Source organism: Neophocaena asiaeorientalis, unplaced genomic scaffold, assembly GCF_003031525.2.
Source record: "Neophocaena asiaeorientalis asiaeorientalis breed wild unplaced genomic scaffold, Neophocaena_asiaeorientalis_V1.1 scaffold432, whole genome shotgun sequence".
In the NCBI taxonomy this organism is placed as follows: Eukaryota; Metazoa; Chordata; class Mammalia; order Artiodactyla; family Phocoenidae; genus Neophocaena; species Neophocaena asiaeorientalis.
In genome coordinates this window covers 2162533-2178270 of record NW_020174549.1, presented here as the reverse complement: position 1 = coordinate 2178270, position 15738 = coordinate 2162533, and the positions used below count along the sequence as shown (strand labels likewise).

Here is a 15738-nt window from a genome sequence, read left to right as displayed (position 1 = left end):
CTGAGCATGCACTCAGGCTCCAGACTCACTTGGTTTGAATCTCGTATCCTCCACTGACTAGTGTGATGCTGGGGCTATCACTTAACCTCTTTGCCGGTTTCCTCACTGGGAAGTGGGGATTACAGTGCCTACTTCATAGGATTGTTGCAAAGATTAAATTAATGTAAGGATGGCGAGGAGCATATGATTTAATTCTGATTTTTTACTGTACAAATTTAAAAACTATTTCTGCAAGCATTCCTCCAGCCCTTTGGGTCTAGAACACAAGAAACAGTGTTCTTTGAATGAAATTAACAGTAACATCCACACTCTTTACTGCTTAGGTTGGAATGGAACTTCTATCTGGCCTATAAAACCAGTTTCTTAGATACTTGAGAGAATTAAATTCCCACAATAATGCTTGCGGGAACTCCCTTGTGAGCCACCTATGAAGAATTCCTAACAGATAATAGAACTCCTTTACCATTAGCAAAATTGGCACCTCACTGTAACCTTTGGGACAGGAATCTGAAACCAGAGATAAACAATTCCTTCATGGGCTAAACAATTCCTTCATGGGCTAAACAATTCCTTCATGGGCAGACATCAATTTTGGTCATGAGGACCATTCAGAGAGCATAGGAGATCTGCTTGCTAGAACAAAAAATAATACTTTCTCTGTGCATAAGGTCAAAAATAATAACAGAATTTTAACATATTACTCTATTATCTGTGCATTGCCTCCAACAAGATTTTCCTAGAAGTACATGAAAAATCTTCAATCATCAGTGGCCTACAAGGTTAAAAAAAAAAAAAAAAAAGGTGATCAAGAACATATGAAAATAACTAGGACATTAAATATCATCAAATGGCCAGTTTTCATTTATTTTGAAAACTATGCAAAGACACCAGACAGTTTTAAAAAGGGTACAGTTAATATTTTATTATCACTTATCAGATGGCAGTTAGGTATACAGTCTTCATACTTGATCCTTCCTTTTTGTAAATAAAAAAAATTACAAGTTTTAAACAGCCAAAGGCTGGTCATGTCTTCAGAAAACATGATTAGATTAATTCATTAATGGTGGCTTCAAGTTTTTCCTTATTAGCTCCAGAAAATTCACCCACCTGTTGAGAGAATATTGAATTGCCATTAGATGTAGCATTGCATCCCTATTTTGTATATCAGATATGACCACAGAACGGGCCTGGGGAGGAGAGGAAGTATAAGCGTATTTGGTTTTTACATCCATTTACATTTTTAACTTTAACTTTAAAGTTAAAAACAAACAAAAACAAAAACCCCTCAAAAGTCAAGACTCAGTTTTTTTTACACAAATACCTCTGAACAAAGATAAATGCACTGTGATATAAACATGAAGCACCAATCACAGGGATTAATCACCAAATCCCTGTGATTTTAGTTTTAGCAAAGATCAATTATCAATGAGATGTCACATTATGTACTTACTGAAGAATGACATATTTAAATATTCTTAAAAGGAAAAAACGGGGATGTGCTTCCCAATGTGAAGAGTAAGTCACTTCAGTTTCTTCTTTTATATATCATGCTTTCTTACTAATTACCCAGCTGGTTTTCTTCAAGGTCAGATGTACCTACCTTCTGTCCCTTTTTAAAAAACTGGAAGGTTGGCATGCATTTGACTTCACACTCTGAAGCAACATCCTGGGGGGAAGGAGGTGTAGAAAGAAGATTAAAAATAAGACCATGAGGAGTGCTGAGCTCTGGTACCTGTGATCTAAAACCAGATTCTTTTTCTTGTTATATACCCAGAACTCAGTGCCAATTTTTATATGCTTAAACAAGGACTACAATGGCAGCACAAAAGCCAAATTGGTTATATTCTCAATTAAAATTCTAATTAATACGTACTCTCACCTTTGAGAGATACTAGAATCAGATACTATACAGTGACTCAAATTGTTTAATCGAATTATTCCCAGTTGTACTGGAGTGAGGTACATAGATGATGATCATAAAGGCAAGAGTTAGGGAGAAGAAAAACTTATTTACAAAGGACTTGTTCAAGAATAAAGTCATGGTGATCTACAGGGACAGCTCCACACTGGTTTTTCTGTTATTGTCTTATAACCCCTACCTCTCAACACCTGTTCACACCAGGTTTGGTGGGGGGAATGCCATGAAAAGGGTTTGGTTTGGACAAGAGTTTCAAGTGAACAGGTACATTAGGGATCAAATACATCAGCTTGGCACTGCAAAGAGGATCAGGAGAGAAGTGAAGAAAGAACCACACAGCCCTAACTAAGCAGCAAAAGCTGTGGAGGACACCAACCACGGAGGCAGAACTCTGAGAAGCAGACCACGGAAACCAAAGAACTTTCACAGGAAAGGAAGGAAGGTCAGCTAAAAACACTGTGGTGACTTCCAGTTGGGGATTTGGGAGTAAGGGGCATGGGAATTAAAAATGGAGTGGTCCTAGGACTTCCCTGGCAGTCCGGTGGTTAAGACTTCGAGCTTCCACTGTAGGGGGCATGGGTTCGATCCCTGGTTGGGGAACTAAGATCCCATATGCCAAGCTGCATGCCCACCCCCCCCCGCCCCCGGCCAAAAAAAAAAGAGCGGTTCCTAGATTGAGCCACCAGTCAATGGTAGCACACCAGACTAACTTCACCTGTTCCTCTGACGAGCAGAAAAGTGTGGTTTTACATCTTTATGAAATTGCACATTTCCTGTTGCCAGTTTGGGCAGGAAGGGTGGTGGACACTGCTGTTTCCAGATAACCTTTACTTTTTCTTTAAATGCTGGGCAACAAGAAGCACAAGGGCAGTAATGGCTGCAATAAAACGGCTAGTATGTACTGAATGTCTACCATATTCCAGGCACTAAGTACTCACTGAAAGCAACAGTCATAAGGAAATTCCCAAGAACCTGTGATAAGACCATCCAAATGAAGATCATAACATTTTAATTGTATCAATTTACAATTCCAGAAATTCCCTTGTAGTCTGAGAATCCAGGATGGAAAATCGGGTGGAGAGTTGACAGGAAGATGATGAGCTGCACATGTCAAGGTTCTGCACCTTGAGGATGAGTAATCGGGAAACCAGAAGATGACAAGTTAGAAGGGTCGAAGGACTGGTTTAGCTAAAAGGTTGGAAACTGGTTGTCTAGGGGGCTGAAGCTGGTCTAGATATGTTACTTGGTTCATGTAAATGCTTAAAAAAAAATCTCTGAATTGTTTGAAGATTTGGGAACACTGGGCCGGCCCCTCCCAGCACTTGGAGAGCAGCAGTTTACTGCAGTCCCTTCCCTGTCTCTTCCTGACACTTGGAAGCCACCAGTTGGATACCATCTTTCATGCAAGCAGCTGGCAGAAGCCTCAAAAGAGGTGGGTGTTAGTTTTGTTTTTATAGTACCCACAGTGGAAGGGCTGTGGTCTAGAAAGTGTGAGCCACCCTTTCCGCCACTTCTAATCATAGAAACGTACTGGGGGTGCAACTGACCTGCATCACATATAAAAAGCATGCAAAACAGGACCTGGAGATAAGTAAGGAAGAAGGAGTACAAGGACCTTGAGCTCACCTCCTCTCTCGAGCACACCAACATCACAACTCATTGTTAAACAACCATCGACAAAGACTGGAACCTACCAAAAAAGATACTCCACATCCAAAGACAACAGGACCTGGATACTGATCACAACCTTCAGATGAAAACGCTAATCCCAAAGCCTTATCAGCAGAAAATACAGGGTCCCAATCAATGGAAATGATAGTCTAATTGCCGTTCTCAGATTCTGGATGCCTTATACCTCTCCTAGCCAGAGCTTAGCATTCCTGCATTGGTACAACTGCCTAACTTACAATAAAATAAGACAAAAAACTAGAAACAAGATAAATGCTCAGAAGTGGTGTCAATGCTTTGAGAAAGACTTGAAGTGTTTTGTAAGTCATGTTCATACGTTTTACGTCTTAAAATTGCAGTCAAGGGATTCCCTGGTGGTGCAGTGGTTAAGAATCTGCCTGCCAATGCAGGGGACACGGGTTTGAGCCCTGGTCCGGGAAGATCCCACATGCTGTGGAGCGCCTAGAGCCCGTGCTCCGCAACGAGAAGCCACTGCAATGAGAAGCCCGCGCACCACAATGAAGAGTAGCCCCCGCTTGCCGCAACTAGAGAAAGCCCACGCGCAGCAACGAAGACCCAGCACAGCCAAAAAAAAGAAAAAAATTGCAGTCAAGTCTTTACATGGTAAATTTTTAAAGCATTAAGAATTCTCTCTCATTGGGTAAGAAAGGGATTTTTTTTTTTAAAGGTGACGCAGGATTCTGTACCATAATTGAATCCACCGCACTGGGCTTTTAGGTTACGCACATTCTTGTGAATAAATTCAGATGCGTCCCAGGGCAAAAAACCTTAAAGTTGCTCGGTTTAAGAAGATCATTTTCAATTTTAATTATTTAGGTAAGTATAATCTCACCTTTTTATGATCCGAAAGCTGTCACTGTATTGGATGGATCATTTTAACTCATCTGCTGGTCGATAATGTAAAAGGCTCAGATTTTGTCTAAGCATCTCTACACTATGGTTCAATCCCCACCCATGAAAGTAAGCATTGCTAAGGGAATGAAAATATTCACTTTACGGGCTCTAGATACACATGATTAAACCACCTCCCAATTTGAATGTGTCAGTTTATCAGTATGTATCATGATTTTTGACATCCAGTTTAAGACTTTGCATGTAACAGGATCCATCTGCCCTTCCCTATGCCAGTCACTGAAAGCATGTGCTCTGTTGGATTTAGAAAGAGACTCCAGTTCTGTAAGTGAACTGTTCAGGCCCATTTCTGCCATGGCCACAGAGAAAAACAGTTAATCAAATTCTTGAGAATATAAGAACTGGGGCAGTTAATGTGATTGACAGTGTATCACTTCTACGTGTCCAGTGTTTTCTAGAATTTTTATGTTTGGACTTCTTCTAGATTGTATCTGGGGGTAAAGAATGAGGTAGAGATGCAACATCTTAACCCCAAATGGTTAATTGTTAAGACATGGTTTAATAGATTCGATTCTACTTTTTTGGACTTTTTAGTCTTGTCCATGGATCTACATACCTACTCTGGTTACAACACCACACGGTTTTAATTATTGCTGCTAATGTACTTTATGGGGCCTGCCCTTTCCCATCCTATATGACTTCCCTCCTAATTAGTTTTTCAAAATACTTTCCAGGATTTTCCTGACTACATTATTTCAGAATGTTATGAACAATTTCCCAAAAATGTTGGATGAATCTAAGAGTACCAACTAGAATTTTAATACCGAGTCAACATCCTGGAAGACAGTATATACCCATCTAGTAAAATCTTTTATGGACCTCAGTAAAGGTTAGTAGTTCTATAACTAATATTTGATCTCTACTGCCTCTGTTACTTTTTTTCTTTTGTTTTCTATTGTTCTATGGACCAATTTGCCCACTCCTGTAGTGATTTGAAAGGCATGAACACTTAAAAATTAAGTAAGTTACCTTTGAGGTTTTAAAAACATTCTTGATCTCAAGTTTATCACTTCCCTCATTTAAAAACAGAAAGCTAGCCACTCTCTAACGACAGACCCAGGTCCTGCCATTTTTTAAAAAATAAACAATCTGGAACTTGTGTAGTCATATAAACACTGCCATAATCAGGATACAGAAGTCTTCCCGCACTCCCATAAAACTTCCTCAGTAGCTTCTCTGTAGTCAAACACTCCCCCTTAGCCCACCCCCCCACTCCGTTCTCCATCCCTATAGTTTTAGCCCATCTCAGATTTTTATTAGTTTTTATTAGTAACTGTAACGAGGCTACATTTTACCTTATTAACTTTTGTTTCATTGGTTTCTAGCTCAGCACTCTGTATAGCCAAAATAACTTTAAAATCTGCTGTTGTCACCTGTTATTAACTCATTCCTGGCTGTTCTCATAATGGAAACACATGGCATCCTAAAAGGTTGCAAAACTATCAGGCCTAAGTTACTTTGTTTCTTTTGAGCTTATAAGTATCACACTCTGTAGAGTTGGGAGTAGAGTCTGCTGTTAAGGAAATAAGATCAGTCTATCATTTTCAAAAGTAGTACTCACACTTCGCTATGCACACACAGTTGTTTTGTGTGTGTACCACATTATATGTCCATGCCTCCTAACTGTCCATTTGAATCTATTACACCTAAAAGATAATCTCTTCCAGCCCAAGTGTTCAGAGATTTTTCTATTAAAACTAGGTGTTGTTTGCCCCAAAGATACTATAAACATTAAGTACCCTGAGTCTGCATGGACAGGAATTATCTGCATTAAAAATATAAAAACAAATTCAGTCCTAAACTATTCCATCTATTTTAATGATATGATCTAATACTCAAAATAATGAACTGATGTCATTTTTACCCCTCATCTGATTCTTTTCGAGCCAAAATCAGGGGATGGTTTTACCTACAGCGTTCCAAAGCAACAAAAAGAAGATCCACTCATGTAATTCATAAATTCCATGGGGGAAAAACAACTCATGGATTGATAATGAACTCCTTATTGTTTCAATCACCTGCCTTGCTAACTCTGCTGAATGGCCAGGTAAGTAGGAACTGACAGACTATTGCTATGAGTATGGGGTGACCAAAGGGTTCTGGAATTCAATTTTTAATGCTGCAAAAGGTTGATAAGGCTATTTAGGTGGTGTAATAGTTGTCATTAAGAGTATTAAAACCCACCCCCGACACACAAAATCATATGTTGCTGAAAGTGAAAGGTCCCCAACTTATAAGAAGGTCACTTCAAGGTCTAGAGGTCTACATACTTTCAGGGTGATGATGAGGATGACAACCATGTCTAAAGGAGGGGCTGTCATATTGAAGTCTGGGCCTGCTCTGCACACCTACTTCCCAAAGGTTTTGGATTGAGGCAGAAAGCATTGGTCTTGGACCCAGCACCGTACAGGGGCCAAATCCACAGGCTCTGCCTCAATTGACCTTTTTTTTTTTTTTTTTTTTGCTGTACGCGGGCCTCTCACTGTTGTGGCCTCTCCCGTTGCAGAGCACAGGCTCCGGACGCGCAGGCTCCGTGGCATGTGGGATCTTCCCGGATCGGGGCACGAACCCGTGTCCCCTGCATGGGCAGGCGGACTCTCAACCACTGCGCCACCAGGGAAGCCCTCAATCGGCCTTTTACCCTTCTGTGTTGCAGTCCCATTATCTGTTCAGGGGGGATGCTGATAAAAAATAGCTCTCATGGTTACTGCCTGGATGAAATGATACAATGTAGGCAGAGGGCTTAGTGCAGCCTCTAGCATATGTTAGTACTTCCAAATAAAAATGTATTCACTTGTTGTCTGATAGGGTCAGTACCAGTTTCTTTAGTCCCTTCCAGGTGCCATTTTCACCTGGCTAAGGTGACGAGATTTAAAAAAATAAGTTAGGTTAAAATAGGGAGCAAGAGTTTTTTCACAAACACATGCTGTCTACTCTTACTTAAAACAAAAACCCAGGGCTTCCCTGGTGGTGCAGTGGTTGGGAGTCCGCCTGCCGATGCAGGGCACGTGGGTTCGTGCCCCAGTCTGGGAAGATCCCACATGCTGCGGAGTGGCTGGGCCCGTGAGCCATGGCCGCTGAGCCTGCGCGTCCGGAGCCTGTGCTCCGCAACGGGAGGGGCCACAACAGTGAGAGGCCCGCGTACTGGAAAAAACCAAAAACCCAGGACACATCAGAATAACTTGACAACCATACCAATTCATTGATTCTTCACCTACCACAGGTCAGACAGGTGTGCTGATAAAGAGGAAACAAAGGCGAATAAGACAGGGTCCCTGATCCCAAGAAACTGACAGACTAATGAAGGACAGACACAAAGATCATTACAGTAATCGCTAAGCTTACTGAATGCTTATCGTGCGCCAGGCACTGCTCTAAGCACTTCACAGGTCTTATCTCACGTGATCCTGACAAGTGCCTTAAGATGCTGGATTAACTGCCATTTAACAGAGGCTCAACCTGAGGCACAGAACAGATAACTTCACCAAGCCCACAGAGCTAATAAGGGACACGATCCTCCCACTGGACAACCATCAATCCACGAAAAAGAGGAGCAGAGGACACCAGGGGGACACAGAGGAAGGGAACAAACCTAGTCTGGGCATAAAAGGGAGTAAACTAGAGGAGAATTCCTGGAGAGGATGTGAAGCTTAAGTCAAGGAGCTTGTCCGGCAAGAAAGAAAGATGAGAAATGTGCTGGGAATAAGCAATGTGGTACTGGGAGGTGCCCACAGGCTTAGAAAATACTGCCATATGTTCCCCCACCCCCGGCCCCACCCTTTTTATAGACCCTTCTGGACCTTTTGCAGGATTTCCATGTTTGCTCAGTGAGTAATCAACCTTACAAGGTTGGTGGGGGCAGGTATTAAGATCTGGTCATAGAAGAACCAAGGTTCAAGGGATACGAGAATGAGCCTAGAGCAGAAGTCACTGGGCCAGGACCGGAAGCCAGGTCTAGCACCTTTGTTGCCACTTCATACCCTAACCCACTCCTGCCCTGCTGGGGCTAAGCAAACCTGCCCACACACGTTTAAATCCCTGCTCTGCTACTTACTAACTGTAACTCCACAGTCAACCTGGGCATGATGACAGGACAAAGGATTAAAGGAATCCATACTTGTTACGCACAAAGAACAGTGCGCCTGGTCCCAAGTGCTAAACGAGCATTTGTTAAATTAAACCAATCTTGAAATGTTCCCCCCAATTCTTCTCTCAGCTCTCTAATCAGGCATCTTGGTGTTCGGTCTCTTCAATTTCTGTTTGTCGAGCATCTCAGAATGTTAGGTAGATTACTTGGGCTTTTAGAATGACAGGTGACTAGTAAAGATGGGTAACAGATGCCTTAACCATTTTATTTTAGGATGTGATGTACTTAGCTCCTGACATCTAGGATTAAGCTCATAATTGGCACAATTACCCGTGCTTTTGAAATAAACTTTTTAACTAGGGTTGTAGTTCCAGTGTTGTAATTCTAGTGTTTTACTTATCTGTGAGAACAAGCAATGTGTAATTCAGAGAAAAAGGCCAATGCAAAGAGCTCAACATTATTCCACATTTCCAGCCACATACCTGACAGTCATCCACATCTACTTCGAGGAACACTACGTTGGAATACTTTTCAGAGAGAGACTAGAAAATTAGAAAAAAAATCCACAAAGATTTAGCAGTGGGTAATGGCAGCCAACACACTCAAGATTCTTAAATGGAAACTTAAAAGTAGGGACTAAAGATCCCAATATTTAGGGACAGGTAAGCATAAAAGACATTTTCCCTGAATCAAATTCTCCTTGGTATAAAATAACTTGAAACATCAACTCTGATTCCCGAACTTCAAATAGGGCCCATGTTTCACTGTGAAGAAAAACAAAACCACTTAAGCCAACCAAATTAACTTCTGAAAGTTGTCTTCAATAGGCTGTATGTGTCAAACCTAAACTGTTGTTATGCTATGATTTTTTAGACCAAAGATCCGACAACAACAAAACCTCTAACTGTCCTTCTTTGCTAGCTTTGTGACCACCAACCCCAGACACACAAATAGTTTACAAAAGCAGAAGTTGGCTAATGAATACTTACATGAAAGAAAGGCTTGATCATTTTGCAAGGCCCACACCACGTGGCTGAGAAGTCGACTACTACGAGTTTCTCTCCTGCACTGTTCAAGGCTTCCTGAAAAGCATACTAAGGGAAAGAGAAAAGCAGATGTTAAGTTACGTTTATTTCCAAAAGCCCTGATAAAATGCGACACAAAACAATTTGGAGGTTCTGCTTTCAGGGCCTATTTTTTTAATAAAAAAAGGAAAACAAAGCAAATAAATTGTCTGAAGAAATCCTACTGTGGCGTGATGTTATTTGATGAGATGAAACAAGTATGATGTATACAGGGTATCCATATTCATGTCTTCATAAATATAAAATATTGTCAAGCTAAATGAAAGGAAAATAAAGACATTTGTACTAAAAATGTTTCCACATCTGGACTTCCCTGGTGGCGCAGTGGTTAAGAATCCACCTGCCAATGCAGGGGACACGGGTTCGAGCCCTGGTCTGGGAAGATCCCACGTGCTGTGGAGCAACTAAGCCTGTGCGCCACAACTACTGAAGCCCATGTGCCCAGAGCCCATGCTCTGCAACAAGAGAAGCCACCGCAATGAGAAGCCCGCACACCGCAATGAAGAGTAGCCCCCGCTGGCCACAACTAGAGAAAGCCGGCGAGCAGCAACGAAGACGCAACGCAGCCAAAAAAATATAAAAACATAAATTTATAAAAAAAAGTTTCCACATCAAATCTAGGTATAACATATGGTAGACATTCACTAAATGCTCATTGACTGACCCAAGGAATCACACTTCAATTGAATAAGTCACAAAGGCACGGAATCTTGCAACTAAAACACCACAAGTTATTTTAAAAACTAAAACTTTTTGATTAAGCTAATATTGTCTATGGTAGAACATCCAAAAGGTCAAAAAAATAAATATCAAGGAAAAGAACCTTCTCCACACCCTTACACCCACTGTTGACATTAAGCATATGTCCCTATACTCTTTTTAGTGGAGTTTCCAGAATTGAGATCATACATACTATCGTTGATTTCTGCCTTCATTGTTGACCAAATGAAAGTTTTAGTCCCTTATGAAGGGAATTTTCTTTGTTATTTTTTGTAAGCCATGCTTGTTGAATAAAATTCCACCAGTAGAAATGATCAAGAAATCCCTTACCACCAACCTCCCTGAATAATTTACCAATGGTTTTGATACTGTAACCCTAGCAACCTAACCTTCTAATTAACAAGGGACGACTCTTTTTTAACCACAGTCAGTCAGCTGGTGCTGACCCAAACCAAGGCCATGAAGAGAAATCAAAACACAAACGTCTATATCTGAAGTCTCGGTTTTCTTCACGGGGAAAAATGCCACTCACACTGGTTTAATTAAAAACCAGCACCACCACCCCCCCTCCTTTGAAAGCTAAGAATCAGATCAGATTTGGTCCAAGTAAAGAAGAAAGTAAATAATGCACCGTTAACGAAAAAAAAACTAAAGTGAATTCCTCTGAAGTTACTGCTCTAGATTTCTAATTTCTGCCTGTTTATTGGGGAAAACAATTCACAAATGGTGTTTCCTGGAATGGGTAGGTCATGACTTCTGTACTCGTTTCAGTTATGCAGGTACAAACCTGCATACAAATAAACACACCACACCTTTGGGCCTGGGGAGGTGTGTGTGTGTACTGGAGGGTGCACACAGAGAGTAAGAAGTACAGAAATTGTTTTCCCAAAGCATCACCGATTTTTTTCCAGATGAATTTCCTTCAAAGCCTTCCCTAATGTGATTTTTTTAGGTCAAACCAGCCATTCTTTACTGCAAGATCCAGGTAAGACAGGGAAATAAAGATTGACAACGTCTGGTCAGATGAATCCATGGTTTTGTAAACATGGTTGGCCCTCAGTAAATACAGGTGAGGTTACTCTCAACCTGGAATATTTCTCAGCAATAACTTTTGGCTTCACTGAACATGAGTCACAGAGCCAGGTATATGTAGAACGTCATGACAAGTTCTATTCTCTGGATACTAAAGTTTGCCTACAACAGACATCAGTGTGAAAATGATTGAATACTATGTGACTAAGAAGCCAACCATAATCTCTAGCTCCCAGAAACTACCAGTGAGGATTGATAAAGGTCCCCATCACTAACACAAACATTCTGAAAACAAAACAATGTATTTGGGGCAGATAAATAAGAGCAGCACCTAGCATCTCTTTTCTTAAACACACCCATTCCAAAGGTAATCAACAGGCATAAGAGTGGTTTGTAAAAAAGCATTCAGCAAAGTGCCTGTGTGTTAAAGTTGGGAGTTCAAGAAAAGGCAGCAGGGACGTCCCTGGTGGCGCAGTGGTTAGGAATCCACCTGCCAACGTAGGGTACATGGGTTCAAGCCCTGGTCCGGGAAAATCCCATGTGCCGTGGAGCAAATAAGCCCGCGCGCCACAACTACTGAGCTTGCACTCTAGAGCCCGTGAGCCACAACTACTGAGCCCAAGTGCCACAACTACTGAAGCCTGCGCGCCTAGAGCCCGTGCTCCGCAACAAGAGAAGCCACTGCAATGAGAAGCCCATGCACCACAACGAAGAGTAGCCACTGCTCAACACAACTAGAGAAAGCCTGCGCACAGCAACAAAGACCCAACAGACAAAACTAATAAATAAATTAAAAATACATATATATAAAATGAGTAACAATCCTGCAGCCTGTGGAACAAAAACCACATTCACAGAAAGACAAAATGAAAAGGCAGAGGGCTATGTACCATATGAAGGAACAAGATAACACCCCAGAAAAACAACTAAATGAAGTGGAGATAGGCAACCTTCCAGAAAAAGAATTCAGAATGATGATAGTGAAGATGATCCAGGACCTCGGAAAAAGAATGGAGGCAAAGATCAAGAAGATGCAAGAAATGTTTAACAAAGACCTAGACAAATTAAAGAACAAACAGAGATGAACAATACAATAACTGAAATGAAAACTACACTAGAAGGAGTCAATAGCAGAATAACTGAGGCAGAAAAACGAATTAGGGCAGAAGTTGAGACACAGATGTAGGGAACAAATGTATGGACACCAAGGGGGGGAAACCGCAGGGGGATGGGAATTGTGGTGTGCTGAATTGGGCGACTGGAATTGCCATTTACACACTGATGTGTATAAAACTGATGACTAATAAGAACCTGTTGGGGCTTCCTGGGTGGCGCAGTGGTTGAGAGTCCGCCTGCCAATGCAGGGGACACAGGTTTGTGCCCCAGTCCGGGAGGATCCCACGTGCCGCAGGGCGGCTGGGCCCGTGAGCCATGGCCGCTGGGCCTGCGTGTCCGGAGTCCGTGCTCCGCAATGGGAGAGGCCACGGCAGTGAGAGGCCCACGTACCGCAAAAAAAAAAAAGAACCTGCTGTATAAAAAAATAAATAAAATTAAAGCTAAAAAATTTTTAAAAATGAATAAAATACTATTAGAAAAAAAGAAGAAAAGAAATGGCAGTGGCCATTCTTCAAAAAACTTGATTTCTTCCTCCTCACTTTTATAGTCCATTTACACACTTGGAGCTGAAATGGATCCCAGTGGCTCTAAACTACCAAAACCTCAGAGTTGTCTTGGATGGCCCACGGCACGAAGTCCATCAGGATGAAAAGCTAAAGTGTACTCAAAATTTACAAGAAACATTAGCTTAGCTTTTGATTGACTCTGGATCATAGTTTTGAACATCAACTAATTATCAGGGACTTTGGGCCCCAGGCCATAGTGCTTTTCTGGGTAATGAATTTCCTGTTACCCTTATACCTCTTGGTATTGATGAGGGGAGGAGGGTGTCACAATTACGAGAACTAAAATAGGGAAAGACTGAAATGTGCTCCAGGAACCAACTTTCTGCTTGTAGTGTTTGGATTCTGAAACAATACATATAGACCAAAGATTTCTCACTCCTTTCATAGGTTTTCAGATGTTCTACTGATGAGGTCACCAGACAGACTCTGCAGAAGACCACCCGCTCCTCCCCTCATAGACTGTTGTTTGTCACTCAGTAGACACTGAATAAAAACATGTGGAAAAAACTAAATATTAAGGCTCTCTCTTTTCTTTTCTTCTTTTTTTAAATAAATTTATTTATTTTTGGCTGCATTGGGTCTTCGTTGCTGCACATGGGCTTCTCTCTAGTTGCAGCGAGCGGGGGCACCTCTTCGTTGTGGTGCACAGGCTTCTCACTGCGGTGGCTTCTCTTGTTGCAGAGCATGGGCTCTAGGCGTGCTGGCTTCAGTAGTTGAGGCACACGGGCTTAGTTGCTCTGTGGCATGTGGGATCTTCTCGGACCAGGGCTCGAACCCATGTCTCCTGCACTGGCAGGCGGATTCTCAACCACTGTGCCACCAGGGAAGCCCAAGGCACTCTCTTTTCAACCAATGAAAAGGTTGTTAATAAGTCATAAAAGGTTCACATCCCTTGACCCTGCACTCAAGACCCTGACCTGAGGAAACAGCCTGAACTCTGTATAAAGCCTTATGAACAGAAACATTCACTGAAGCGTGGAAAACTGCCCAAATGTCCAGCAATGTCTTCAGATATTGAAATGATCGCAAAAAGCTTCTAGTTACACGGAAAGTGTTCAGGCTAAATTAGATGACAAACACACAGCTCGGAAATAAAAACAACCTCAACTATTTTGTGGTTGCGTCTAGGAAATAGAAGATCTCTCTTCCCAAACTTTCTACAACGATCTTTATGTTTTCTGGTTGTAAAAGGAACAAAAAGATAAGGAACCATTAACAGACAAACTTCCATTTCCAAAGCTAACCCCAGCACCTAAACCAGGTCGGGGCACTCGACCCGCCTTTCCCCTGCTTTACTGGGGTGGGCGGTATCGCAGGGTAAACGGTTTCGTCCCACTGTTTGAACAACATCAGTTTTCTCCCACTCAGTTTTGTGCCTCAGCATTTAACATCCACTCCTTGAGGGGCCACAGTACACCAGACACTGTTAGGCTCTGAGTTTTCCAAGCAGGAGGGTATTAAGTTTGCAATAACTCTCGACATGGAACACTTTTTGTCTTGGGCATTCCTAAAAGGACAGAACCGCCGTCTGGGTACCAGAAAGCCGACGAGCACACAACGGGGCGCGGCCGCTCTCAGGGGCACTCCTGGCTCTAGCGAAACCCACCGACCACGAAATTCACCGTGGGTGAATCACAGATGGGTAGGGCAGTGAAGGTCCCTGGGCCCAGCCTTGCGGACTGAGTCATTCCAAAGCCAGAGCTGCCGGAAACACGCCCTGCGCCGCAGGAGGAGGAGTCCCGAGGGCGCGGCCCGGACTTCACCTCCTTGACGCCACCTGGGCCTCTAGGGCCGGACTTGTACCAGCGAAAGGGTTCGGGGGGTGTCTCCAGCCCGGAACCACTCCCTTCGCGCGGATGCAACACGCGTCAGCTCTGCGGCCGAGCAGTGCTGGAGGCAGCCGGGGGTGTCCGGCCTAAATCCACTCCCCAGGGAGCTTACTGCACCCAGCGCGGGTGGATCACGCCGCTCCCCGGGGAGAGTGGCAGCCAGCAAGCCCCGGCTTTCTCCAAGGAGCCCTCCACCTCCTTGCCCGGGCCCGTGTCCGGATACAAATGGGGGCCAAAGGCAGACTCCCTCCATCCTTCACCCAATCGCGGTTTCCCGGCTGGGGTGGGGAGGGGGCGGAGGCGCAATAGAGGACTCCAGGGCGCTCCCCACGCGCGTGCATCCCCCGGGCGCATAGGTTACCCGGACCTAGCCCTCCAGGGCACGCTCCACCGCCCCGGGAGCGCCCAGGCCCGGGCTCCTCGCAGTCCCAGGCCGAGTCGCCGCGTCCCCTTCCTCCAGGGATGCGAAGGGGCGGCCTGCCCACCTCCGGCCCACCGCCTACCCCACCTGCCGGCGCTGCGCGCCGCGCCCTGGCCGGCCCCGGAACGCTTACCTTGCTCTCAATCTGCTTCACCATCTTGGCTGCTGCGGTCTGACTAGCGACCTTACACTGGAATACACTGGAATACACGGAAGCGGACCCAAGGCGCCGGACGAAGCGTGGAGAGCGCGCAGCCCGCTTTCCCTTTATAGCAACGGTGGGCGGGGCGGGCGGGCGCGCGCGGCGTAAGTGTGGCGGGGGCGCGCCCGCTGGGGCCTCCAGGGCCCGCCTAGGAGTCTGGG

General features: G+C 43.7%; 1 protein-coding gene across 2 annotated transcripts; it reads right to left on the bottom strand.

The window, feature by feature from the left end:
• Nucleotides 1–838: 838 nt before the first annotated feature.
• On the bottom strand, nt 839–15668 carry TXN (thioredoxin). 2 transcript variants are annotated; one of them, XM_024757292.1, is made up of 5 exons: nt 15509–15668; nt 9596–9700; nt 9089–9148; nt 1601–1666; nt 839–1107 (listed from the first exon to the last, which is right to left on the bottom strand). In XM_024757292.1, exons 1-5 carry the CDS (start codon nt 15530–15532, stop codon nt 1045–1047), a joined length of 318 nt encoding a protein of 105 aa, XP_024613060.1. In that variant the 5' UTR covers nt 15533–15668; the 3' UTR covers nt 839–1044. The 2 variants fall into 2 exon arrangements, with proteins under 2 accessions (XP_024613060.1, XP_024613061.1); XM_024757293.1 differs by lacking the exon at nt 9089–9148 and having other exon boundaries at nt 15509–15657.
• Between the last annotated feature and the right edge of the window lie 70 nt (nt 15669–15738).